General features: G+C 66.9%; 2 protein-coding genes across 2 annotated transcripts; one reads left to right on the forward strand and one right to left on the reverse strand.

Moving 5' to 3' along the window:
* Positions 1 to 453: 453 nt before the first annotated feature.
* On the forward strand, positions 454 to 5,255 carry TMEM147 (transmembrane protein 147). The gene is made up of 4 exons (XM_067317160.1): positions 454 to 664; positions 1,418 to 1,502; positions 3,718 to 3,839; positions 5,104 to 5,255. Exons 1-4 carry the CDS (start codon positions 534 to 536, stop codon positions 5,222 to 5,224), a joined length of 459 nt encoding a protein of 152 aa, XP_067173261.1. The 5' UTR covers positions 454 to 533; the 3' UTR covers positions 5,225 to 5,255.
* Positions 5,256 to 5,266: 11 nt separating this feature from the next.
* ATP4A (ATPase H+/K+ transporting subunit alpha) lies at positions 5,267 to 27,308 on the reverse strand. The gene is made up of 23 exons (XM_067317161.1): positions 27,297 to 27,308; positions 26,793 to 26,909; positions 25,987 to 26,046; positions 24,846 to 25,049; positions 24,240 to 24,353; positions 23,707 to 23,841; positions 22,595 to 22,712; positions 22,199 to 22,467; positions 21,261 to 21,459; positions 20,797 to 20,906; positions 19,766 to 19,900; positions 18,276 to 18,456; positions 15,683 to 15,840; positions 14,631 to 14,767; positions 12,656 to 12,806; positions 12,027 to 12,195; positions 11,164 to 11,318; positions 10,594 to 10,717; positions 9,762 to 9,907; positions 7,294 to 7,427; positions 6,382 to 6,483; positions 5,916 to 6,007; positions 5,267 to 5,358 (listed from the first exon to the last, which is right to left on the reverse strand). Exons 1-23 carry the CDS (start codon positions 27,306 to 27,308, stop codon positions 5,330 to 5,332), a joined length of 3,051 nt encoding a protein of 1,016 aa, XP_067173262.1. The 3' UTR covers positions 5,267 to 5,329.

The raw sequence follows: 27,308 nt of genomic DNA on the forward strand, positions 1-27,308 counted from the left end.
GGGGGGACGTTGGTGGGGCTGCGGGTGTTGGTGGTGGTGCTGGGGCTGTTGTCGGTGACGGTGATGTCGTTGGTGACGGTGACGCCGTCGGTGACGGTGGCAGGAGTTCATGAAGGCCACGGTGGACCTGGGGGGAGGTTGCTGGGGACGTTGGTGGGGCTGCGGGTGTTGGTGGTGGTGTTGGGGCTGTTGTCGGTGACGGTGATGTCGTTGGTGACGGTGACGCCGTCGGTGACGGTGGCAGGAGTTCATGAAGGCCACGGTGGACCTGGGGGGAGGTTGCTGGGGACGTTGGTGGGGCTGCGGGTGTTGGTGGTGGTGTTGGGGCTGTTGTCGGTGACGGTGATGTCGTTGGTGACGGTGACGCCGTCGGTGACGGTGGCAGGAGTTCATGAAGGCCACGGTGGACCTGGGGGGGACGTTGCTGGGGCTGCGGGTGTTGGTGGTGGTGCTGGGGCTGTTGGCAGCGGCGGTGACGTTGTCGGTGACGTTGTCGGTGACGGTGACGCCGTCGGTGACGGTGGCAGGAGTTCATGAAGGCCACGGTGGACCTGGCCGACCTGGCGGGGCTGCAGCTGGCGCTGGGCCGCAACGCGGGGAAGGGCGAGTACAAGATCATGGTGGCCGCCATGGGCTGGGCCACGGCCGAGCTGCTGACGTCCAGGTGGGGACACGGGGGGGGACACGGGGGGGGACATGGAGGGACATGGGGGGGACGTGGAGGGACGTGGAGGGACATGGGGGACATGGACATGGGGGGACATGGGGGGACATGGGGGGACATGGGGGGACATGGGGGACATGGAGGGACATGGGGGGACATGGGGGACACGGAAGGACATGGAGGGACATGGAGGGACATGGGGGACATGGGGGGACATGGGGGGACATGGGGGGACACGGAAGGACATGGGGGGACATGGAGGGACATGGGGGACGTGGGGGACGTGGAGGGATGTGGGGGGACATGGAGGGACATGGGGGGACATGGAGGGACATGGGGGGACATGGGGGGACATGGAGGGACATGGGGGGACATGGAGGGACATGGAGGGACATGGGGGACATGGGGGGACATGGAGGGACATGGGGGGACATGGGGGGACATGGGGGGACATGGAGGGACATGGGGGGACATGGAGGGACATGGGGGACATGGGGGGACATGGAGGGACATGGGGGGACATGGGGGGACATGGGGGGACATGGGGGGACATGGAGGACATGGAGGGACATGGGGGGACATGGAGAGACATGGGGGACATGGGGGACGTGGGGGGACGTGGGGGGACGTGGAGGGACGTGGGGGGACGTGGGGGGACGCAGGGGGACGCAGGGGGACGTGGGGGGACGTGGGGGGACGTGGGGGGACACAGAGGGACAGGGGGTCACAGCCCCCGGACGCCTGGGCCCGCAGGTGCGTGCCGCTCTGGGTGGGCGCCCGGGGCATCGAGTTCGACTGGCGCTACCTGCAGATGGGGCTCGACTCCAACATCAGCCTGGTGGGTCCCGAAGCGCCCCGAAACCCCCCCGAATCCCCCCGAATCGCCCCAAAACTGCCCTGAATCGCCCCAAAACCCCCCAAATCACCCCCAAACCCCCCTGAACTGGCTCAAATTGCCCCAAAACCCCCCAAATCCCCCGAATCGCCCCAAAACCGCCCCGAATCCCCCTGAACTGCCCCAAAACCCCGCCCCGAATCCCCCCGAATCGCCCCAAAACCGCCCTGAATCGCCCCAAAACCCCCCAAATCACCCCCAAACCCCCTGAACTGGCTCAAATCGCCCCACAACCGCCCCAAATCCCCCCGAAACCACCCCAAAACCGCCCTGAATCGCCCCAAAACCCCCCAAATCACCCCCAAACCCCCCTGAACTGGCCCAAATCGCCCCAAAACTGCCCCGAATCCCCCTGAACTGCCCCAAAACTGGCCCCAAACCCCCCCAAATCCCCCCGAAGCGCCCCGAAACCCCCCCAAATCCCCCCGAAACCACCCCAAAACTGCCCTGAATCGCCCCAAAACCCCCCAAATCACCCCCAAACCCCCCCTGAACTGGCTCAAATTGCCCCAAAACCGCCCCAAATCCCCCAAATCGCCCCAAAACCGCCCCGAATCCCCCTGAACTGCCCCAAAACCCCCCAAATCCCCCCGAATCGCCCCAAAACCGCCCCGAATCCCCCTGAACTGCCCCAAAACCCCCCAAATCCCCCCGAATCGCCCCAAAACCGCCCCGAATCCCCCTGAACTGCCCCACAACCGCCCCAAATCCCCCCGAATCGCCCCAAAACCCCCCGAATCCCCCCGAATCGCCCCAAAACCGCCCCGAATCCCCCTGAACTGCCCCAAAACCCCCCGAATCCCCCCGAATCGCCCCAAAACCACCCCGAATCCCCCTGAACTGCCCCAAAACCCCCCAAATCCCCCCGAATCCCCCCAAATCCCCCCGAATCGCCCCAAAACCCCCCAAATCCCCCCGAATCGCCCCAAAACTGCCCCAAATCCCCCTGAACTGCCCCCAAACCCCCCCAAAACGCCCTGAATCCCCCCGAACTGCCCCAAAACTGGCCCCAAATCCCCCCGAATCACCCCAAAACCACCCCTGAACCACCCCCCGGCCCACATCAGCCTGGGGAGCCCCGAATCGCCCCCAAACCTGCCCTGAATCGCCCCAAAACTGCCCCAAATCACCCCCAAACCCCCCTGAACTACCCCAAATCGCCCCAAAACTGCCCCGAATCCCCCAAACTGCCCCAAAACTGGCCCCAACCCCCCCCAAATCCCCCAAATCCCCCCAAATTGCCCCAAAACCACCTCGAATCCCCCTGAACTGCCCCAAAACTGGCCCCGAATTGCCCCAAATCCCCCCAAATTACCCCCAAACTGCCCCGGATCGCCCCAAAATCAGCCCTGAACCACCCGCCCCCCAGCCACATCAGCCTGGGGAGCCCCGAATCGCCCCAACTCGCCCCAAACTGCCCCAAATCCCCCCAAACTGCCCCCAAACCAGCCCCAAATCACCCCCAAACCACCCCGAATTGCCCCAAAACCCACCCTGAACCCCCCCAAATCGTGCCAAAACTGCCCCAAACTGCCCCCCCGGCCACATTGGCCTGGTGAGCCCTGAAGCCCCCAAATCACCCCAAAGCACCCCAAAACTGCCCTGAATCCCCCCAAAACTGCCCCAAACTGCCCCCCCCGGCCACATCGACCTGGGGAGCCCTGAATCTCCCCGAATCCCCCCACATCCCCCCAAAAACTGCCCCAAACCACCTCCCAACTGCCCCAAATCACCCCCCAACTGCCCCGAATCGCCCCCAAACCCGCCCTGAACCCCCCCCAGGCCACGTCAGCCTGGGGAGCCCCCAGATCCCCCCAAAACGCCCCAAATCCCCCCCCCAAACGCCCCGACACCCCCCCAAACCACCCCCAAATAACGGCCCCGTCGCCGCCCCGCCACTGCCCCATCCTGCCCCCTCGGTTGCCGCTGTCACCCCCCCCCCCCGGGCAGTTATTTCCCCCCCCCCCCGTGACGGTGTTGTCCCCCCCCCCGCGGGGCAGTTATTTCCCCCCCCCCCGCGGGGCAGTGTCGTCACCCCCCCGTGTCCCCCCCGTGTCCCCCCCCCCCCCCAGGCGCAGCACGTGGGGCAGTTATTTCACCCCCCGGGGCAGTTATTCCCCCCCCGGGGCAGTGTCGTCACCCCCCCGTCCCCCCCCAGGCGCAGCACGTGGCGGCGGCCGCCCTGGTCTGGCTCTCGTCCCGCCACGACCTGCCGCCGCGGCTCCGCCTGCCCCTGGGGCTGCTGCTGGCCCTCAGCGTCTACAAGGCCTTCCTGCTCGAGTGAGCCCTGCTGCTTCCGGGAGGGGGGCGGGGCTTCCGGGAGGGGGCGGGGCTTCCTCGGGGGCGGGGCTTCCGCGAGGGGGCAGGGCCTCGGGGCGGTGGGGCTTGGGGTGGCGGCTGGGCCCTGGGGAGGGGGTGGGAAGTGGTTGGGGCAGCTGGGGGAGGTGGGGCTTGTGGCATAGGGTGGGGCTTATTTGACGGGCGGGGCTTATGAGAGGGGCGGGGCTTCTGCGAGGGGGCAGGGCCTCGGGGTGGTGGGGCTTGTGGTGGTGGCTTGGCCCTGGGGGGGGGGGAGGTGGATGGGGCATCGGGGGGGTGGGGCTTGTGGCAGGGGGCGGGGCTTTTGAGAGGGGCGGGGCTTATGAGAGGGGCGGGGCTTCTGCGAGGGGGCAGGGCCTTGGGGCAGTGGGGCTTGGGGTGGTGGCTGGGCCCTGGGGAAGGGGGGGGAGGTGGATAGGGCATCTGGAGGGTGGGGCTTGTGTGAGGGGGTGGGGTTTCCTGGGGCGGGGCTTATGCGAGGGGGCGGAGCCTCAGGCCAGTGGGGCTTGGGGTGGTGGCTGGGCCCTGGGGAGGGGGTGGGGCTAGCTGCTAGGGGAGGGGCTTGAGGAGGGGGCGTGGCTTGAGAGGCAGGCCTAGGGGGAGGGGGGCCTAGAGGGAGGGTGTGGGGCTTCTGGGGGGTGGGGCTTCTGTGAGGGGCGGGGCCTCGTGGTGGTGGGGCTTGTGGCGGCTGGGCCCTGGGGAGGGGGTGGGAGGTGGTTGGGGCATTGGGGGGAGGCGGGGCTTGTGGCTGGGGGAGGAGCTTGGCGAGGGGGCGGGGCCTCTTGGGGGTGGGGCTTGGTGCTTAGAGCAGGGGTTAAATGGGGTTCTGTGAGGGGGGTGGGGCTTGTGCCCGGGGGTTCTGATGGGGGCGTGGCCTGTGGCAGGAGGGGGGCGTGGCTTATGGCTGGGGCTGAGGGTTCCAATGGGGGGCGTGGCCAGCAGGAGGGGGCGTGGCTTATGACGGGCTGGGGTTCCAATGGGGGGCGTGGCCAGCAGGAGGGGCGTGGCTTATGACGGGCTGTGGTTCCAATGGGGGCGTGGCCAGCGGGAGGGGGCGTGGCCTCTACCCCTTCCCCTCCAGAAGGGGGGGAAGCCCTTAGAGCTGCCGCAGCCTGGAATGGGGAGGGGGGGGGGGGAAGGAAAGGGGGGCGTGTCCTAGGGGGCGGGGCATGTCCGGCACGGAGGGGGGCGGTGCCGGCTGACGCCCCGCCCCCTCGCCCCGCAGGTGGGCGGGGCAGGCGCTGGGGCTGGGCCCCTGGGCGGCGCTGGGGGCCCGGGCGGCGCTGGCGGGTGCCCTGGGCCTGGGGGCCCTGCGGCTCCTCGTCACCCTGCTGCCGGGGCCCTGAAGTAAAGCGGCGACGGTGACGGTGACGGTGACGGTGACAACGGCGTCTTTATTGTCTCCATGGCGACGGGGCCCCGTCCCCCTCCCCCCTCTTCCGGCGCCGTCCTCAGTAGTAGAGCTCGCGGTCCCACCAGCCTGCGGGGGGAGGGAGGGCGTCAGCGGGGCCCAGGCGTCCGGGAGGGGCCCAGGCGTCCGGGAGGGACCCAGGCGTCCGGGAGGGGCCCAGGCGTCCGGGAGGGACCCAGGCGTCCGGGAAGGGTCCCAGGAGTCCAGGAAGGGCCCAGGTGTCCGGGAGGGGCCCAGGCGTCTGGGAAGGGCCCAGGCGTCCGGGGGGGACCCAGGCGTCCGAGTGGGACCCAGGTGTCCGGGAAGGGCCCAGGCGTCCGGGAGGGACCCAGGCGTCCGGGAGGGGCCCAGGCGTCCGGGAGGGACCCGGGTGTCCGGGAGGGGCCCAGGCATCCAGGAAGGGCCCAGGCGTCCGGGGGGGACCCAGGTGTCCGGGAGGGGCCCAGGTATTTGGGAAGGACCCAGGCGTCCGGGAAAGTCCCAGGTGTCCGGGAAGGGACCCAGGCAATCCAAGAGGGGCCCAGGCGTCCGGGGCAGGGAGGGGCCCAGGCATCCGGGGGGACCCAGGTATTTGGGAAGGACCCAGGTGTCTGGGAAGGGCCCAGGCGTCCGGGGCGGTTACTCACTTCCCGGGTGCCGCCGCACTCCCAGTTTCCGGATCTCGTCGTAGAGGAGGATGAGGATGCCGAAGGGCATCGGCACCAGCCACCACTGGAACCTGGGGGGGGGGGGGAGGGAGAGGGTCAGGGGGCCCAGGCGTCCGGGAAGGGGCCCAGGCGTCCGGGAAGGGCCCAGGTGTCCGGGAGGGGCCCAGGCGTCCGGGAGGGGCAGGGAAGGGGCCCAGGCGTCCGGGAAGGGCCCAGGCGTCCGGGAAGGGCCCAGGCGTCCGGGAGGGGCAGGGAAGGGGCCCAGGCGTCCGGGAAGGGCCCAGGCGTCCGGGAGGGGCAGGGAAGGGGCCCAGGCGTCCGGGAAGGGCCCAGGCGTCCGGGAGGGGCAGGGAAGGGGCCCAGGCGTCCGGGAGGGGCCCAGGCGTCCGGGAGGGGCCCAGGCGTCCGGGAGGGGCAGGGCAGGGGCCCAGGCGTCCGGGCGCACCGGATGGGCATGAAGTTGAAGATATAGGGCATCCCGGGGCAGTAGCAGAGGAAGCAGCCGATGGAGACCTGGAAGACGATGGCGATCACCAGGATGTGGTTCCTGCGGGCAGACGGCACCTATAGCCCCTATAGGCCTCTGGGGGCACCTATAGGCCCCTATAGCAGCCCTTTCCCCTATAGCGGCCCCCTATAGCCCCCTTCCGCTATAGCCAGTTCCCTATAGCCCCGTGGTGGAAGCCTGTCCCCTTCAGCAGCCCCCTATAGCCCCCTGTCCCCTATAGCCCCCATCCCCAGAGCAGTCCCCTGGAGTGGCCCCTGTAGCCCGTCTCCTAAATCCAGGCCCTTATAGTCCCCATCCCCTATAGCCCATCCCCTATAGCAGCCCCCAAAGCTCCTATAGCAGCCCCTAGGCCCCTATAGCAGGCCCTGTCCCCTATAGCAGCTCCTATAGCATCCCCTATAGCCCTTATAGCAGCCCTTATAGCAGCCCCCATGCCCTATAGCTGCCCCTAGACCCCTATAGAATCCCCATAGCATCCCCTATAGCCCTTATAGCAGCCCCCATCCCCTATAGCAGCCCCTAGACCCCTATAGCAGCCCCATAGCGTTTGCTATAGCCCTTATAGCAGCCCCTATAGGAGCCCCCACCCCCATAGCAGCCCCTATAGCAGCCCCTATAGCCCTTACAGCAGCCCCATCGGAGCCCCAATCCCCTATAGCAGCCCCTATAGCCCCCCCATAGCAGCCCCCATCCCCTGTAGAAGCCCTATAACCCCTGTAGCAGCTCTATGGCCCCCCTATAGCAGCCCCTATAGGAGCCCCCATCCCTGATAGCAGCCCCTATAGCAGCCCTGACCCCTATAGCCCCCTATAGCAGCCCCTATAGCCCCCCCATAGCCCCCGGCGTCACCGCAGCAGCCCCTGCTGCAGCAGCGAGAGGCGCCGGGTCTTGCGGATGAGCACGTCGGCGATCTGGCACATCTCGATGCTGATGAAGAACACGGTGTAACACGTGTACTGCTGCCGCAGGCGCTGCGCGAAGGTCTGCCACGCCACGACACGCGTGTCAGCACGCGCCGACACGCGTCGACACGCATCGACACGCATTGACATGCATCGACACGCATCGACACGCATCGACACGCATTGACACGCATCGACACACATTGACACGCATCGACACACATTGACATGCATCGACACGCATCGACATGCATCGACACACATCGACACGCATCGACACGCATTGACACGCATCGACACACATCGACACGCATCGACACGCATTGACACGCATCGACACACATTGACATGCATCGACACGCATTGACATGCATCGACACGCATCGACACGCATCGACACGCATCGACACGCATCGACACACATTGACACGCATCGACACGCATCGACATGCATCGACACACATCGACATGCATCAACATGCATTGACACGCATCAACATGCATCGACATGCATCGACATGCATTGACACGCATCGACACACATTGACATGCATCGACATGCATCGACACACATTGACACTCATCGACACGCATCAACATGCATCAACACGCATCGCCCCCTGCGCAGCTGGTGTGACACGTGTACTGCTGCCGCAGCCGCTGCGCGAACGTCTGCCGTGCGCGTGTGTGAACACGCGTGTCAGCACGCGCCGACACGCATCGACACACATTGACATGCATCGACGCGCATTCACACACATCGACACGCATTGACATGCATCGACATGCACTGACACACATCAACATGCATCGACATGCACCGACACGCATCGACACGCATCGACACGCGTCGCCCCTGCGCCCGGTGTAACACGTGTACTGCTGCTGCAGCCGCTGCGCGAACGTCTGCCACGCCATGACACGCGTGTCAGCACGCGCCAACATGCGTCGACACGCATTGACACACATTGACATGCATCAACACGCATCAACATGCATCGACACGCATTGACATGAATCGACATGCATTGACACACATTGACATGCATCAACACGCATCAACATGCATCGACACGCATTGACATGCATCGACATGCATCAACATGCATTGACACGCATCGACACGCATCGACATGCATCGACATGCATTGACACGCATCGACACGCATCGACACGCATCGACATGCATTGACATGCATTGACACACATCAACATGCATCAACATGCATTGACATGCATCAACATGCATCAACACACATCAACATGCATCAACACACATCAACATGCATCGACACGCATCGACACGCATCAACACGCATCAACACACATCGACATGCATTGACACACATTGACACGCATCGACACGCATCGACATGCATCGACACGCATTGACACGCATCGACACGTGTCACCCCCTGCGCCTGGTGTGACACATGTGCTGCTGCCGCAGCCGCTGCGCGAACGTCTGCGCACACCACGACACGCATGTGAGCCGACATGCGTCGACATGTGTTGACACGCATCGACACGCCACAACACGCTTCCCCCCGCCTCCCCCCGCCCCCAGTGTAACACACGTGTCGGGCTCCATGGGGCCCATAGAGGGGCTGTGTAGGGGCTGCACTAGGTGCCGGATAGGGGTCTGTGCCGGGCCCGTATAGGGGCCATATAGGGTTTATAGAGCGGCTTCTATAGGGTTGTGTGGGGGCCGTACGGGGCCTGTGTAGGGACGCGTATAGGGACCACACAGGGGATGTGTAAGGGCCTGTATAGGGGCCGTATAGAGACTGTGCAGGGTCCATACAGGACATGTGTAGGTGGCCGCTATAGGGGCCTGTATTGGGACTGTGTAGGGCCCGCGTAGGGGCAGTATAGGGTCCATATTGGGGATGTGGAGTGGCTGTATAGGGGGTCTGTATAGGGCCATATAGGGACTGTGTAGAGGCCATACAGAGGCCTGTATAGGAGCATATGGGGACTGCATAGGGTCCGTATAGGGGAAGTGTAGGGGCAATATAGGGCCCATATAAGGGATGTGGAGCAGCCATATAGGGGCCTGTATAGGAGCATATAGGGTCTGCATAGGGTTCAAATGGGGGATGTCTAGGGGCCATATAGGGCCCATATAGGGGATGTGGAGCGGCCATACAGGAGTCTGTATAGGGCCATATGGGGACTGCATAGGGTCCATATAGGGTCCGTAGAGGGGATCTGAAGCAGCCATATAGGGGCCTGTATAGGGCCATATGGGGACCGTGTAGGGCCCATATAGGGGATGCGTAGGGGCCACACAGGGTCCATACAGGGGATGCGAGGCGGCCCTATAGGGGCCTGCATAGGAGCGTATAGGGGACGCATAGAGCCGGTATAGGGGACGCGTAGGGCCTGTATAGGGGCGGCGTAGGGGAGACGCACCCACTGCTGCCCGTAGCTGTCCTGCAGCTCCTGCTCGCGCGTGTCCTCCCAGCGCGGCCGCAGCCCCAGCACCAGCGCCGGCCACCAGCCCTCCTGCGCCAGCGCCACGAAGTAGTCGACGAAGCCGGCGAAGGACTGCATGGCGCCTGCGGCCGGGGGGGGGGGGGCTCAGCGCAGCGCCTGCGCGGGGCCCAGGCGTCCGGGGGGGGCCCAGGCGTCCGGGGAGGGCCCAGGCATCCAGGAGGGGCCCAGGCGTCCGGGCAGGGAGGGGCCCAGGCGTCCGGGAGGGGAGGGGCCCAGGCATCCAGGAGGGGCCCAGGCGTCCGGGGACGGAGGGGTCCAGGCATCCAGGAGGGGCCCAGGCGTCCGGGCAGGGAGGGGCCCAGGCGTCCGGGAAGGGACCCAGGTGTCCGGGAAGGGCCCAGGCGTCCGGGAGGGGCCCAGGCGTCCGGGAGGGACCCAGGTGTCCGGGAAGGGCCCAGGCGTCCGGGAGGGACCCAGGCGTCCGGGAAGGGACCCAGGTGTCCGGGAAGGGCCCAGGCGTCCGGGAGGGGCCCAGGTGTCCGGGAGGGACCCAGGTGTCCGGGAGGGGCCCAGGTGTCCGGGAGGGGCCCAGGCATCCAGGAAGGACCCAGGTGTCCATGAGGGTCCCAGGCGTCCGGGGCAGGGACAGAAGCATCCACGAACCTCCCCATCCCAAGGACTCAGGCATTTGTGGACCCCCCACAGTGTCTGACACCCCCCCCCGCCCCTGCCGGGGGACCCAGGCGTCCGGGCGCCCTGCCCTCCCCCCCTCCCCCCCCGTGCCGAGGGCCCCGGCGTCCGGGCGCACCGATCTGGAAGTAGGAGTAGGCAGCCAGGGGCTCGTTGACCAGCCGGTCGCGCCGGGGGTTGCGCGGCTTCAGGTGCATGATGTCGCTCTCAGCCCGCTCGTAGGCCAGGGACACCGAGGGGAACTGTCGGGAAGGGCCCAGGCGTCCGGGAAGGGCCCAGGTGTCCAGGAGGGGCCCAGGTGTCCGGGAGGGGCCCAGGCGTCCGGGGAGGGGCCCAGGTGTCCGGGAAGGGCCCAGGCGTCCGGGAGGGGCCCAGGCGTCCGGGAAGGGCCCAGGTGTCCGGGAAGGACCCAGGTGTCTGGGAAGGGCCCAGGCGTCCGGGAGGGGCCCAGGCGTCCGGGAGGGGCCCAGGTGTCCGGGAGGGGCCCAGGCGTCCGGGGAGGGAGCCAGGCATCCGGGAGGGGCCCAGGTGTCCGGGAAGGACCCAGGTGTCTGGGAAGGGCCCAGGCGTCCGGGAAGGGCCCAGGAGTCCAGGAGGGGCCCAGGCATCTGGGAGGGACCCAAGTGTCCGGGGAAGGGGCCCAGGCGTCCGGGTGGGGGGCAGGGGGGGTGGGGCGGGACACACGTACGATGTCGGTGCAGAGCTCGATGAAGAGGATGGTGATGCAGCCCAGGGGCAGGGGGACGCTGGCGGTGATGTAGACCAGGTAGGGCGTCAGCTCGGGGATGTTCTTGGTCAGCGTGTAGGCGATGGACTTCTTCAGGTTGTCGAAGATGAGGCGGCCTGCGGGGACGGGGGGGCGGCCGTCACGCGTGTTCGCACGTGTTATGGTGTCTACATGCGTGTTTGCATGTGTTATGGTGTCTACACGCCTGTTCATGCATGTTCTCGCCTGTTATGATGGCTATACACATGTTCATGTGGTGCGTGTTCTCACGTTATGGTGTCTACACGTGTGTTCACACATGTTATGGTGTCTACACGCCTGTTCATGCATGTTCTCGCCTGTTATGATGGCTATACACATGTTCACGTGGTGTGTGTTCTCATGTGTTATGGTGTCTACATGCATGTTCACGTGTGTCTGCACGTTTCATGACATCTACACACATGTTCACGCATGTTCTCACGTGTTATGAGGTCTACCCACATGTTCAAGTGTGTTCTCATGTGTTACGATGTCTACACGTGTGTTCATGCGTGCTATCGTGTGTTCGCAGCCGTTCGGCTGCAGCCGTGTGCGCCCGTGTGGACCCACGTGTGTTTGTGCATCTTTGGGCACATTTGTGGGTCTGTTCGTGCGTGTTTAAGCATGATCATGCGTGTTCACATGTGTTTGTGCATGATCACACGTGTTCACACGTGTTCACGCATGTCCCAACCTGCCCAACGGTGGTGGAGGTGGGTGATGATGGACACCCGAAACGCGCGTCCTCCCCCAACACGCGTGTCGCCGCACACGCGTGACCCCGCCGCACACGCGTGTCGCACCCTGCTCGACGCCGGTGACGATGGAGGCGAAGTTGTCGTCGAGCAGGATCATGTCGGCGGCGTTCTTGGCGGCGTCGGAGCCGGCGATGCCCATGGCCACCCCGATGTCGGCCTTCTTCAGCGCCGGCGAGTCGTTCACGCCGTCGCCCGTCACCGCCACGATGGCGCCCTGGGGACGCGGGGACACGCAAACACGGGATGCACATGCCACGCACATGCCACGCGCATGGGATACAGACGGTTCAGGGACGTGGTGCATGCGTGGACATGTTGTCCATGGTGTCCACCATGGGCCATGTCCTCCATGTCCCTCCATGTCCATGATGTCCACCATGTCCCCAAGGTCCCCAATGTCCGTGTGTCCCCAGCGTCCCCCTACATGTCCCTGATGGCCACCGTGTCCCATGTCCCCCATGTCCCTGAGGTCACTCCATGTCCCCATGTGCCCATGATGTCCACCATGTCCCTTGGTCCCCCCCATGTCCCCAAGGTCCCCAATGTCCCTATGTCCCCCCATGTCCCTCCATGTCCCTCCATGTCCCCTCATGTCCCCCCATGTCCCCAAGGTCCCCAATGTCCCTATGTCCCTCCATGTCCCCCCATGTCCCCCCGTGTCCCCGGGTCCCCACCAGGCGCTGGCAGCTCTCCACGATGATGAGCTTCTGCTGGGGCGACGTGCGGGCGAAGACCATCTCGGGGTGGGTGCGCAGGGCGTCCACCAGCGCCGCCGGCTCCATCTCCTGCAGCTGCGCCCCGGTGAGCACCCGGGCCCGGGCCTGCCTGCGCGGCCGCACGCTGGCTGCCGGACGCCTGGGCCCCTGCCCGGACGCCTGGGTCCCTCCCGGACGCCTGGGCCCCTCCCGGACGCCTGGGCCCCTCCCAGACGCCTGGGTCCCTCCCGGACGCCTGGGCCCCTCCCGGACGCCTGGGCCCCTGCCCGGACGCCTGGGCCCCTCCCGGACGCCTGGGCCCCTCTCGGACGCCTGGGCCCCTCCCAGACGCCTGGGTCCCTCCCGGACGCCTGGGCCCCTCCCGGACGCCTGGGCCCCTCCCGGACGCCTGGGCCCTTCCCGGACACCTGGGCCCTTCCCGGACACCTGGGCCCCTTCCGGACGCCTGGGTCCCTCCCGGACGCCTGGGTCCCTCCCGGACGCCTGGGTCCCTCCCGGACGCCTGGGTCCTTCCCGGACGCCTGGGCCCCTCCCGGACGCCTGGGCCCTTCCCGGACGCCTGGGTCCCTCCCGGACGCCTGGGCCCCTCTTGGACGCCTGGGCCCCTCCCGGACGCCTGGGCCCCTCCCAGACGCCTGGGTCCCTCCCGGATGCCTGGGCCCTTCCCGGACGCCTGGGCCCCTCCCGGACGCCTGGGTCCCTCCCGGACGCCTGGGCCCTTCCCGGACGCCTGGGCCCCTCATGGACACCTGGGCCCTTCCCGGACGCCTGGGCCCCTCCCGGACGCCTGGGCCCTTCCCGGACGCCTGGGTCCCTCTTGGACGCCTGGGTCCCTCCCGGACGCCTGGGTCCCTCCCGGACGCCTGGGCCCTTCCCGGACGCCTGGGTCCCTCCCGGACGCCTGGGCCCCTCTTGGACGCCTGGGCCCCTCCCGGACGCCTGGGTCCCTCCCGGACGCCTGGGCCCTTCCCGGACGCCTGGGCCCCTCATGGACACCTGGGCCCTTCCCGGGCGCCTGGGCCCTTCCCGGACGCCTGGGTCCCTCCCGGACACCTGGGCCCCTCCCGGATACCTGGGCCTCTCCCGGACACCTGGGCCCTTCCCGGACGCCTGGGTCCTTCCCGGACGCCTGGGTCCCTCCCGGACACCTGGGCCCCTCCCGGACACCTGGGCCTCTCCCGGACACCTGGGTCCTTCCCGGACGCCTGGGCCCTTCCCGGACACCTGGGTCCTTCCCGGACGCCTGGGTCCCTCCCGGACACCTGGGCCCCTCCCGGACACCTGGGCCTCTCCCGGACGCCTGGGTCCTTCCCGGACGCCTGGGCCCCTCCCGGACGCCTGGGTCCCTTCCCGGACGCCTGGGCCCTTCCCGGACACCTGGGTCCTTCCCGGACGCCTGGGCCCTTCCCGGACACCTGGGTCCTTCCCGGACGCCTGGGTCCCTCCCGGACGCCTGGGTCCCTTCCCGGACACCTGGGTCCCTCCCGGACGCCTGGGTCCTTCCCGGACGCCTGGGTCCCTCCCGGACGCCTGGGTCCCTTCCCGGACGCCTGGGCCCCTTCCCGGACGCCTGGGCCCCTCCCGGACACCTGGGTCCCTTCCTGGACGCCTGGGCCCCTCCCGGACGCCTGGGCCCTTCCCGGACGCCTGGGCCCCTCCCGGACGCCTGGGCCCTTCCCGGACACCTGGGTCCTTCCCGGACGCCTGGGTCCCTCCCGGACGCCTGGGTCCCTTCCCGGACACCTGGGTCCCTCCCGGACGCCTGGGTCCTTCCCGGACGCCTGGGTCCCTCCCGGACGCCTGGGTCCCTTCCCGGACGCCTGGGCCCCTTCCCGGACGCCTGGGCCCCTCCCGGACACCTGGGTCCCTTCCTGGACGCCTGGGCCCCTCCCGGACGCCTGGGCCCTTCCCGGACGCCTGGGCCCCCGCTCACCTGTAGTCGACCTGCTCGAGGGGCAGGCGCAGCCGAGCCGCCAGGTCCTCAGGGGTTTCGCTGCCCTCCGAGATGATGCCGACGGAGCCGGCGATGGCCCGAGCCGTGATGGGGTGGTCGCCCGTCACCATGATCACCTGCCACGGGGACATGGCGACACGGGCACACGGGGGACACGGGGACGTGCACACGGACATGGGGACACGCACATGGGGACGGGGACACGCACATGGGGACGGGGACATGTGCACGGACACAGGAACACGAGGACACGGGGACACGGACATGGGAACACGGACACGGGGACACGGACAGTTGCATTCACATTGCGTGTGTGTCGCATGTTCTGTTTTGTGCATTGCGTGTTGCATGTTGTGCATTGCATGTTGCACATTGCACATTGCGTGTTGTGCATTGCACGTTACGTGTTACGTGTTGTGCACTGCATGTTGCATGTTGCGCATTGCACATGGCATGTTACGTGTTGTGCATTGCATGTTGTGCAATGCAGATTGCATGTTGCACATTGCACGTTGCGTGTTACGTATTGCACATTGCATGTTGCATGTTGTGCATTGCACATGGCATGTTGCGTGTTGTGCGTTGCACATTGTGTGTTACATGTTGTGCATTGCACGTTGCATGTTATGTGTTGTGCCTTGCAAGTTGTGCACTGCACATTGCACGTTGCGTGTTACATGTTGTGCATTGCATAGTGTGCATTGCACGTTGCATGTTGTGTTGTGCATTGCACGTTGCATGTTGCATGTTTTGCATTTCACATGGCATGTTGTGCGTTGCACGTTGCATGTTGTGCATTGCACGTTGCATGTTACATGTTGTGCATTGCACATTGCGTGTTACATGTTGTGCATTGCATGTTGTGCATTGCACATTGCATGTTGCGTGTTGTGCATTGCACGTTGCATGTTGTGCATTGCATGTTGCATGTTACATGTTGTGCATTGCATGCTGTGCACTGCACGTTGCGTGTTGCGTGTTGCGCGTTGTGCATTGCCCACGGGGTGCAGCGTGTGGCGCGTGGGACTCACCCGGATGCCGGCGGTGCGGCACTTGCGCACGGCGGCGGGGACGGAGGCGCGGGGGGGGTCGATCATGGCGACGAGGCCGGTGAAGCAGAGCCCCTCCCCCGGCAGCTGCTCGGCGCTCAGCCCCTCCCCCGGCCCCTCCAGGTAGCCCTGGCAGAAGCCTGGCGCCGCACGGCCCACGCACACGCCACGCGCATGCCACGCACACGCCACGCACACGCCACGCACACGCCACGCACACGCGATGTGGGACATGCGATGCACAGGCAACCACATGCAATGCACATGAAACAACATGCAATGCACACACAATGCACACACAATGCACATGCAACCACACACAGTGCACACACAATGCACATGCAACCACATGCAACCACACACAATGCACACGCAATGCACATGCAACCACACACAGTGCACACGCAATGCACATGCAACCACATGCAACCACACACAATGCACACGCAATGCACATGCAACCACACGCAATGCACATGCAACCACACACAGTGCACACGCAATGCACATGCAACCACATGCAATGCACATGCAACCACACACAATGCACATGCAATGCACATGCAACCACACACAGTGCACACGCAATGCACATGCAACCACACGCAATGCACATGCAACCACATGCAATGCACACGCAATGCACATGCAACCACACACAATGCACATGCAACCACACAGTGCACATGCAATGCACATGCAACCACACGCAATGCACACACAATGCACATGCAACCACATGCAATGCACATGCAATGCACACGCAGTGCACATGCAACCACAGGCAGTGCACACGCAATCACATGCAATGCACACGCAATCACATGCAATGCACACGTAATGGACATGCAACCGCACGCAACACAAACCCAATGCACATGCAACCACACACAACGCACACGCAACGCACACGTGACACGCAACCACATGCACAACAGCGCCAGGCACACGCAACGCACGACAGCCACATGCAACGCACATGCACACATGGGACGGGAGACAGGGACCAACACGTAGGGGACACGGGAGCACGAGGAACACAGGGTGACGTGTGACGGATGGGGACACGGGGGGACACGGGGGGGGACACGGGACCTGTCAGGGCGGGGTCCCATGTCCCCGGCCCGCGTTGTCCCACCCCCCCCCCCCGCGGCGGCTGCGCGAGCCGTGTCGCGCGTCGCGTGTTGCGTGTGCGTGTCGCGCGTCGCGTGTGCGTGCTCCGCGCTGCACGCGGCAGGTTGCGTGTTGCATGTGCCTGCGCCGCGTGGCATGCGCGCGATCTGTGTGGCGTGTAGCGTGTGGCACGGCGCGTGTGCATGCTCCGCGTCACGCGGGCACGCTCCCTGTTGCGTGCAGCATGTTGCGTGTGCACGCTCCGCGTCGCGTGTGCATGCTCCCTGTTGCATGTAGCATGTTGCGTGTTGCCTGTGCATGCTCCGCATGGCGTGTAGCGTGTTGTGCATGGTGTGTGCATGCTCTGCATGGCGTGTACATGCTCCATGTGGCGTGTAGCGTGTTGCACATGGCGTGTGCATGCTCCATGTCCTGCATGCATACTCCGTGTTGCACACAGCACGTTGCATGTTGCGTGTGCATGCTCTGTGTGTTGTGTGCGTGCTCCGTGCTGCACATAGCACATTGCGTGTGGCGTGTGCATGCTCCGCGTGATGTGTGCATGCTCCGTGTGGCGTGTGCATGCTCTGTGTGGCACATAGCACATTGCGTGTGGCGTGTGCATGCTCCGCATAGCATGTAGCATGTTGCACATGGCGTGTGCGTGCTCCGTGTGGCACATAGCACATTGCGTGTGGCGTGTGCATGCTCTGCGTGATGTGTGCATGCTCCATGCTGCACATAGCACATTGCATGTGGCGTGTGCATGCTCCGCGTGATGTGTGCCTGCTCCGTGTGGCGTGTGCATGCTCCATGTGGCACATGGCACATTGCGTGTGGCGTGTGCATGCTCCGCATAGCATGTAGCATGTTGCACGTGGCGTGTGCATGCTCCGTGTGGCACATAGCACATTGCGTGTCACGTGTGCATGCTCTGCACGGTGTGTGCATGCTCCATATTGCATGTGCATGCTCTGTGTGGCACATAGCACATTGCATGTGGCGTGTGCATGCTCCGCATAGCGTGTAGCATGTTGCACATGGCGTGTGCATGCTCCATATTGCATGTGCATGCTCCGTGTTGCACATAGCACATTGCGTGTGGCATGTGCATGCTCCACATGATGTGTGCATGCTCCGTGTTGCATGTGCATGCTCTGCATTGCACATAGCACATTGTGTGTGGCGTGCGCATGCTCCGCACGGCGTGTCGCGTGTTGCACGTGGCGTGTGCATGCTCCGTGTTGCATGCACATGCTCCATGCTGCACATAGCACATTGCATGTGGTGTGTGCGTGCTCCGTGTTGCATGTGCATGCTCTGCGTTGCACATAGCACATTGCGTGTGGCGTGTGCATGCTCCGTGTTGCAGATAGCACATTGCGTGTGGCGTGTGCGTGCTCCGCGCGGCGTCACGTGTCGCGTGTCACGTGTCGCGTGTCGCGTGTGGCCCGCAGCTCACCCAGGACCCGCTCGCCGCGGCCGCCCAGCTCGGCGTAGGCGCTCTCGAAGGCCTCGCGCCACTGCTGGTCGAGGGGCAGCTCCTGGCCCTTGAGCATGACGCTGCCGCAGCGCTCGAGCACCCGCTCGGGGGCCCCTTTGAGCACCAGCAGCAGCCGCTCGCCCGCCTCGTGCACCGACACCTGCGCCGGGGCGCCGGGGCCCTTCAGCCCGGACGCCTGGGCCCTTCCGGGATGCCCGGGTCCCTCCCGGACACCTGGGCCCTTCCCGGACGCCTGGGCCCCCCTGGACACCTGGGCCCCTCCCGGACACCTGGGCCCCCCCCGGACGCCTGGGCCCCCCCCGGACGCCTGGGCCCCCCCGGACACCTGGGCCCTTCCCGGACGCCTGGGCCCCTTCCCGGACGCCTGGGCCCCCCTGGACACCTGGGCCCCTCCCGGACGCCTGGGCCCTTCCCGGACGCCTGGGTCCCTTCCCGGACGCCTGGGCCCCTCCCGGACGCCTGGGCCCCTTCCCGGACGCCTGGGTCCCTCCCGGACGCCTGGGTCCCTCCCGGACGCCTGGGCCCCTCCCGGACACCTGGGCCCTTCCCGGACGCCTGGGCCCCTCCCGGACGCCTGGGCCCCTCCCGGACGCCTGGGTCCCTTCCCGGACGCCTGGGCCCCCCTGGACACCTGGGCCCTTCCCGGACACCTGGGCCCCTCCCGGATGCCTGGGTCCCTCCTGGACGCCTGGGTCCCTCCCAGACACCTGGGCCCTTCCCGGACACCTGGGCCCCTCCCGGACACCTGGGCCCCTCCCGGACGCCTGGGCCCTTCCCGGACGCCTGGATCCCCCCCGGACGCCTGGGCCCCTCCTGGACGCCTGGGTCCCTCCCGGACGCCTGGGCCCTTCCTGGACGCCTGGGCCCCCCTGGACACCTGGGCCCCTCCCGGACGCCTGGGCCCTTCCCGGACGCCTGGGCCCTTCCCGGACGCCTGGGTCCCTCCCGGACGCCTGGGCCCTTCCCGGACGCCTGGGTCCCTCCCGGATGCCTGGGCCCTTCCCGGACGCCTGGGCCCCTCCCGGACGCCTGGGCCCCTCCCGGACGCCTGGGTCCCTCCCGGATGCCTGGGCCCTTCCCAGACGCCTGGGCCCCTTCCCGGACGCCTGGGCCCCTCCCGGACGCCTGGGTCCCTCCCGGACGCCTGGGTCCCTCCCGGACACCTGGGTCCCTCCCGGACACCTGGGCCCTTCCCAGACGCCTGGGTCCCTCCCGGACGCCTGGGTCCCTCCCGGACGCCTGGGCCCCTCCCGGACGCCTGGGCCCCTCCCGGACGCCTGGGTCCCTCCCGGACGCCTGGGTCCCTCCCGGACGCCTGGGTCCCTCCCGGATGCCTGGGCCCTTCCCAGACGCCTGGGCCCCTTCCCGGACGCCTGGGCCCCTCCTGGACGCCTGGGTCCCCCCGGACGCCTGGGCCCCCCCCGGACGCCTGGGCCCCCCCGGCGCACCTGGAACTTGTTGGCGGAGGTGAAGGGCACCTCGAAGACCTTGGGGTAGCGGCTCCGCTGCTCGGCCACGTTCCCCACCGTCGCCTCGGCGAACTTGAGCAGCGCCGTCTCCGAGGCGTCGCCGATGACCTCGCGCTGCGGGGGCGGGGCTTGCCAGGGCGGGGCGGGGCCGGACAGGGGGTGGCGCCTGTGTCGGCCCCGCCCCCCCGCCCGATGCTCCGCCCCCCCAGCCACCATGACACTGTGTCTGCGGAGGCCTCCCGGCCTCTGCGGTCCCCCCAGGGATGGTCCTGGGCCCTATATGGCCCCTATATGGCCCTGTATACCTCCATATGCCCCTATATGCCCCCTATATACCCCTATATAACCCCATATGCTCCCATATGCCCCCATAGGCACCTATATGCCCCCATATATCCCTTATATGCCCCCTTTATGCCCCTCTGTGCTCCCTATATGCCCCGTATATCCATTATTTGCCCCCTGCACGCCCCAATGTGTCCCCGTACATCCCCTATATGCCCCTTATGTGCCCGCTATGTGCCCCTGTATGCCCCCATAGGTCCCTATATATCCTCTGTATGCCCCTGTATGCCCCTATATATATATATATATGTCCTGGCCCCTATAGCTCTCTCCCAGCCTCTATAGCCTCCTCCCAGCCCCATACAGGACCCTGTAGCCTCATATAGGCACCCTATAGGCCACTCCCAGCCCCATATAGGACCCTTATAGCCTCCTATAGGGCCCCTATAGCCCCCTCCCAGCCCCTATAGCCTCCTCCCAGCCCCATATAGGACCATTATAGCCTCCTATAGGGGCCCTATAGCCTCATCCCAGCCCCATATAGGACCATTATAGCCACCTATAGGGCCCCTATAGCCCGCCCCAGCCCCTACAGCCTCCTCCCAGCCCCATATAGGACCCTTATAGCCTCCTATAGGGCCCCTACAGCCCCCTCCCAGCCCCGTACAGGCCCCCTGGGAGGGTGCCGGCCCCTATAGCCCCCATAGGTCCCCCCCAGTCCGGACCTTGGCGACGGGGACGTTGTCCTGGCCGGGCTTGAAGACGGCGCGGTTGCAGAGGGTGACGATGCGGCTCAGGGCCCTCCACGTCTCCGAGGACTGGTCAAAGCTCTGCCCTGCGGGCGCCCGGCGCTCGGCAAGGGGCCCAGGCGTCCGGGCGAGGGGGCCCAGGCGTCCGGGCATGGGGGCCCAGGCGTCCGGGAGGGACCCAGGTGTCCAGGAGGGACCCAGGAGTCCGGGAGGGGCCCAGGCATCCGGGAGGGGCCCAGGCATCCGGGAATGGGGGTCCAGGTGTCCGGGAAGGGGCCCAGGCAGCCGGGCAGGGAAGGACCCAGGTGTCTGGGAAGGGGCCCAGGCGTCCGGGAAGGACGCAGGTGTCTGGGAGGGGCCCAGGCATCCGGGGAGGGGGCCCAGGCATCCGAGTGGGGACCCAGGCATCCGGGGAGGGGGCCCAGGTGTCCGAGGCTCACCTGACTGGTCCTCGGTGGTGTCGGCCGTGTGGATCTGGTTGTCGAACCAGAGGTGGGCCACCGTCATGCGGTTCTGCGTGAGGGTGCCCGTCTTGTCGGAGCAGATGACCGAGGTGGAGCCCAGCGTCTCCACCGCCTCCAGGTTCTTCACCACGCAGTTCTTCCGCGCCAGCCGCTTCGCCGTCAGCGACAGGCACACCTGGGCCACCGGGCGCCCGTCAGGCCCCCGGGGCGCCCGCTGGGACCCCTTGGAGCCCCTGGAGCACCCGTAGGGATGTCCGGGGCCCATGGAGGACCCATGGGTTGGGTTGGACCCAGAGGGACCTCACATGGTGCCCATGGACCCATAGGGATGTCCAGGACCCATGGAACACCCATGGGTTGGGTTGGACCCGGAGGGACCTCCAAGGCCCATAGACCACCGACAGGCTGGGTTGGACCTCGCATGGTGCTTATGGCCCCATAGGGACCTCCAAGGCCCATAGAGCACCCACAGACTGGGTTGGACCTCGCATGGTGCCCATGGACCCATAGGGACCTTCAAGGCCCATAGAGCACCCACAGACTGGGTTGGACCTCGCATGGTGCCCATAGACCCATAGGGACCTCCAAGGCCCATAGACCACTGACAGGCTGGGTTGGACCTCGCATGGTGCTTATGGCCCCATAGGGACCTCCAAGGCCCATAGACCACCAACAGGCTGGGCTGGACCTTGCATGGTGCTTATGGCCCCATAGGGACCTCCAAGGCCCGTAGACCACCAACAGACTGGGTTGGACCTTGCATGGTGCCCATGGACCCATAGGGACCTCCAGGGCCCACCTAACACCCATGGGTCAGGTTGCACCCATAGCCTCCCCTAGGACCACCTAGCACCCATGAACCTCAGGAGACCCACGGTCACCCGGGTCCACGCGCACCCTGCCCCGGGCCTCACCGTGACGGTGGCCAGCAGCCCCTCGGGCACGTAGGCCACCACGATGGCCATGAAGAAGACCATGGCGCGGAGGAAGGGGTAGCCGATGACCATGGCCACCACGAAGAAGGTGCCGCCGAAGAAGATGGCGAGGCCGGCGATGATGTCGACGAAGTGCTCGATCTCGATGGCGATGGGCGTCTTCTCGTTCTCCACGCCCGAGGCCAGGCTGGCGATGCGCCCGATGATGGTCCGGTCGCCCGTGTTGATCACCAACCCCGTGGCCGTGCCTGCGCGAGGGACCCAGGCGTCCGGGAGGGACCCAGGTGTCCGGGCGGAGGGATGGGGGACAGGGGATTGGGGAGCCAACGGGGGAGGACCCAGGTGTCCGAGGAAGGGACCCAGGCGTCCGGGCACCTTCGAGGCACATGGTGGAGAAGAAGGCGATGTTGCGGGTCTCCAGGGGCGACTCGTGGGTGCACTCGGGCGACCGCGTCTGCGGCTCCGACTCCCCCGTCAGCGACGAGTTATCGACCTGAGGGGACCCAGGCGTCCGGGAGGGACCCAGGCGTCCGGGTCCCCACCAACCCCGAGAGGACCCAGATGTCCAGGGCCACCCAGAGAGGACCCAGGCGTCCGGGAGGGACCCAGGCATCCGGGACCACCAACACCTCAAGAGGACCCAGGTGTCCGGGTCCCCACCACCAACCCCGAGAGGACCCAGGTGTCCGGGAGGGACCCAGGTGTCCAAAGCCACCCAGAGAGGACTCAGGTGTCCAGGGCCACCCCAAGGGGATCCAGGTGTCCATGACCCACCACCATCCCCAGGGGACCCAGGCGTCCTGGTCTCCACCAACCCCAAGAGGACCCAGGTGTCCGGGAGGGACCCAGGTGTCCGGGACCACCAGCACCTCAAGAGGACCCAGGTGTCCAAGGCCACCCAGAGAGGACCCAGGCATCCAGGACCACCCCAAGGGGACCCAGGTGTCCATGACCCACCACCATCCCTAGGGGACCCAGGCATCCAGGAGGGACCCAGGTGTCCGGGACCACCCCAAGGGGATCCAGGTGTCCAGGACCCACCACCACCCCCAGGGGACCCAGGTGTCCAGGAGGGACCCAGGTGTCCGGGACCACCCCAAGGGGACCCAGGTGTCCATGACCCACCACCACCTCCAGGAGGGACCCAGGTGTCCGGGACCACCCCAAGGGGACCCAGGTGTCCATGACCCACCACCATCCCTAGGGGACCCAGGCATCCAGGAGGGACCCAGGTGTCCAGGACCACCCCAAGGGGACCCAGGTGTCCATGACCCACCACCACCTCCAGGAGGGACCCAGGTGTCTGGGCAATCAGGCCCCTCCCACGCTGAGGAGCAAACCCAGGTGTCAAGGATCACGTCAAGGTGGAGAAGTGGACCCAGGTGTCCGGGCCCCCCCCCACCCCCTTGGTTACATAGGGGGCCCAGGCGTCCGGGAGTCCCCTCCCCCACCCCCCCCGGGACTGCAGGGGGCCCAGGCGTCCCCACTTTGCAGCCCTGGGCGCTGAGGATGCGGATGTCGGCCGGCACCCGGTCGCCCCCCTTGATCTCCACCACGTCGCCCACCACCAGCTGGTTGGCGTCGATCTGGAACTTGTCGCCTTCCCGGATCACCGTGGCTTGCTGCGCGGAGGGGCCCAGGCGTCCGGGATGAGGGACCCAGGCGTCCGGGAGGGGACCCAGCCCCATAGACCACCCCAGGGACCTGGGTGTCTGGGAGGGGACCCAGCCCCATAGACCACCCCGGGGACCCAGGTGTCTGGGAGAAGGTCCCAGACCTCCGGGAGGGACCCAGGGCATGGTCCAGGTCTGGTGGGACACCCCCATCCCCAGGGAGGAGACCCAGCCCCATAGACCACCCCAGGGACCTGGGTGTCTGGGAGGGGACCCAGCCCCATAGACCACCCCGGGGACCCAGGTGTCCGGGAGAAGGTCCCAGACCTCCAGGAGGGACCCAGGGCATGGTCCAGGTCTGGTGGGACACCCCCAACCCCGAGGAGGGGCCCAGGCGTCCGGCCCACCTGGGGCACGAGGTTCTTGAAGCTGGCGATGATGTTGGTGCTCTTGAACTCCTGGTAGTAGCCGAAGCAGCCGGTGACGACGACGACGGCGATGAGGGCGATGGCCAGGTACAGCTGGGGACCGCCAGGGCCTGGGTCACCCGGGAGGGGCCCAGGCGTCCGGGCAGCCCTGTCCCACCCCCAAAACTCCCCCTAGGAGGGGCCCAGGCGTCCGGGCAGCCCTGTCCCACCTCCAAAACCCCCTTGGGAGGGACTTGGGTGTCCGGGAAGCCCTGTCCCACCCCCAAAATCCCCCTAGGAGGGGCCCAGGCGTCCGGGCAGCCCTGTCCCGCCCCCAAAATCCCCTTGGGAGGGACTTGGGTGTCCGGGAAGCCCTGTCCCACCCCCAAAATCCCCCTGGGAGGGGCCTAGGCATCTGGGTTCCCCCTGCTAGAAGGGGCCCAGGCGTCCGGGACCTACGTCGTCGGCGCTGGTGAGGTCGCCCTGGCCCCGCTGGATGCCCAAGGCCACCGGGTAGGTGACCACCATCCATCCCCCCTTCCCACCGTGGCACCCGGGCATCCAGCCCGCCCACCCCCGGGAGGGGCCCAGGCGTCTGGGACCTACGTCATCGGCGCTGGTGAGGTCGCCCTGGCCCCGCTGGATGCCGAAGGCCACCAGGCAGATGGCCGCCGCCACCCACATGAGGCACTGGAGCCCCCCCGCCAGCTGCCGGGCGAACTTGAGGCACTCGGGGGTCCCGCGTGGTGGCCGCAGCTCGTTGGGGCCGTCCCGCAGCAGCCGCTCGGCCGCCGCCCCCGGGCCCAGGCCCTGCGGGGGGTCAACTGGGGTCAATGGGGCTCAACTGGGGTCAACGGGGTGCAATGGGGGGTCCATGGGGGCAGCAGGGGTCAACGGGGTGCAGTGGGGGGTCAGTGGGGCTCAACTGGGGTCAACGGGGTGCAGTGGGGGGTCAGCAGGGGTCAACGGGGCTCAACTGGGGTCAACGGGGTGCAGTGGGGGGTCAGCAGGGGTCAACGGGGCTCAACTGGGGTCAACGGGGTGCAGTGGGGGGTCAGCAGGGGTCAATGGGGCTCAACTGGGGTCACCGGGGTTCAAGGGGGTGCAATGAGGGGTCAATGGGGGCAGCAGGGGTCAATGGGATGCAGTGGGGGGTCAGTGGGGGTCAATGGGGTGCAATGAGGGGTCAATGGGTGTCAATGAGGGCAGCAGGGGTCAACGGGATGCGGTGGGGGGTCAACTGGGGTCAACAGGATGCGGTGGGACGTCAATGGGGCTCAACGGGGTGCAGCAGGGGGTCAACAGGGCTCAATGGGGTGCAATGAGGGGTCAATGGGGGGCAGTGGGGGTCAGGGGGGTCAATGGGGGCAGCAGGGGTCAACGGGATGTGGTGGGACGTCAGTGGGGCTCAACTGGGTGCAATGGGGCTCAACGGGATGCGATGAGGGCTCAATGGGGGCACTTGGGGGTCGACGGGGGGCGGCGGGGGGGGTCGACAGAGGTCAAGGGGCGGCAAGGGAGGTCAACGGGACGCGATGAGGGGTCACCGGGGGGCAGCGGGGGTCACCGGTGGGTCACCGGGATGCCGTGGGGGTGTGGTCAACCAGGGTCAAGGGTCATCGGTGGGGTTCAAGGGCGGGCAGCGGGGGTCAACGGGACGCAGTCGGGGGTCAGTGGGGGCGGGGTCAATGGGGGCGGGGTCAATGGGGGCGGGGTCAATGGGGGCGGGGTCAGGGGGGTCGCCCACCCGGGTGAGGCTGGTGCAGTACTTGGCCTCCAGGTCGGGCAGCTCCAGCTTGTGGTCGTCCTGGGGGGGGGGGGGGGGGGGGGCCGGGCTCAGCCCCGACCTCCGACCTTTGACCCCCGACCTCTCCCTCCCCCCTCCCCATGGAGCCCCCTGGTCCCCCCAGTCCCCCCCCCCTCCCTCCTTGACCCTCCCGGTTCCTCCAGTCCTCCCAGTCATCCCTCCCAGTTCTCCCATTGACCTCCCCATCTCCCCGTTGACCCTCCCAGTCCATCCCCGGCCCCATATTGACCTCCCAGTCCCCCCCGTTGACCCTCCCAGTCCCTCCCAGTGCCTCCCCGGCCCCATATTGACCTCCCAGTCCCTCCCCGTTGACCCTCCCAGCACCTCCCAGCGCCTCCCAGGCCCCATATTGACCTCCCAGTCCCCTCCGTTGACCCTCCCAGTCCCTCCCAGCACCTCCCAGGCCCCATATTGACCTCCCAGTCCCCTCCGTTGACCAACCAGTGCCTCCCAGTCCCTCCCATTGACCCTCCCAGTCCCTCCCAGTGCCTCCCCAGCCCCATATTGACCTCCCAGTCCCTCCCCGTTGACCATCCCAGTCCCTCCCAGTGCCTCCCTGGCCCCATATTGACCTCCCAGTCCCCCCCGTTGACCATCCCAGTCCCTCCCAGCACCTCCCAGGCCCCATATTGACCTCCCAGTCTCCCCCGTTGACCCTCCCAGTCCCTCCCAGTGCCTCCCAGGCCCCATATTGACCTCCCAGTCCCCCCGCAGACCCTCCTGGTGCCCCCCCCAGTCCCCCGTACCACGTCCATCTCCTTCTTCATGTCCTCCAGCCGCTCCTTCTTGCGTCGCCCCCGGCCCTTGGCGGCCGCCGCCCCCTTGGGGGGGGCCTGGCCCCGGGGCCCCAGCTCGTAGCTCTCCTGGGGTCAGGGGTCAAGGGTCGGGGTCACCCCTCCCTCCCCCCTTCCATCCTTCGTCCTCCCTCTCTCCTTCCCTCCATCCTTCTCGCTCGCCATCTCTCCCTTCCTTCTCGCTCTCCGTCCCGTCTCGGCCCCTCTCTCCGTCTCCCCCTCCGTCTCCCCCTCCATCCTCCCTCTCTCCTTCCCTCCGTCCCTCTCTCCTTCCCTCCTTCCCCACGTCCTGTCTCCATCTCTCCCTTCTCCTTCTCCCTCCGTCCCACCTCGTTCCCTCTCTCCAGCCCCGACCATCTCCCTCCCCATCTCCCCCTTCGCCTCCCGTTTCGCTCCCTCCGTCCCTCTCTCCATCCCTCCATCCCTCTCTCCCTCCCAACCATCTCCCCCCGCCACCTCCTTCCCCAT

The sequence above is a fragment of the Apteryx mantelli genome, unplaced genomic scaffold (genome assembly GCF_036417845.1).
Source record: "Apteryx mantelli isolate bAptMan1 unplaced genomic scaffold, bAptMan1.hap1 HAP1_SCAFFOLD_278, whole genome shotgun sequence".
NCBI lineage: Eukaryota > Metazoa > Chordata > Aves > Apterygiformes > Apterygidae > Apteryx > Apteryx mantelli.

Coding starts and splice junctions, on each gene's coding strand:
- ATP4A (XM_067317161.1), bottom strand. Junction 25,050..25,986: donor ACTGCACCAGCCTCACCCGG/GTGGGCGACCCC, acceptor GACCCCCCGCAG/GGCCTGGGCCCGGGGGCGGC. Junction 18,457..19,765: donor CCTCCGCCAACAAGTTCCAG/GTGCGCCGGGGG, acceptor GCCCCGGCGCAG/GTGTCGGTGCACGAGGCGGG.
- TMEM147 (XM_067317160.1), top strand. CDS start 534: ATGAAGGCCACGGTGGACCTGGCCGACCTGGCGGGGCTGCAGCTGGCG. Junction 665..1,417: donor GCCGAGCTGCTGACGTCCAG/GTGGGGACACGG, acceptor CTGGGCCCGCAG/GTGCGTGCCGCTCTGGGTGG. Junction 1,503..3,717: donor TCGACTCCAACATCAGCCTG/GTGGGTCCCGAA, acceptor GTCCCCCCCCAG/GCGCAGCACGTGGCGGCGGC.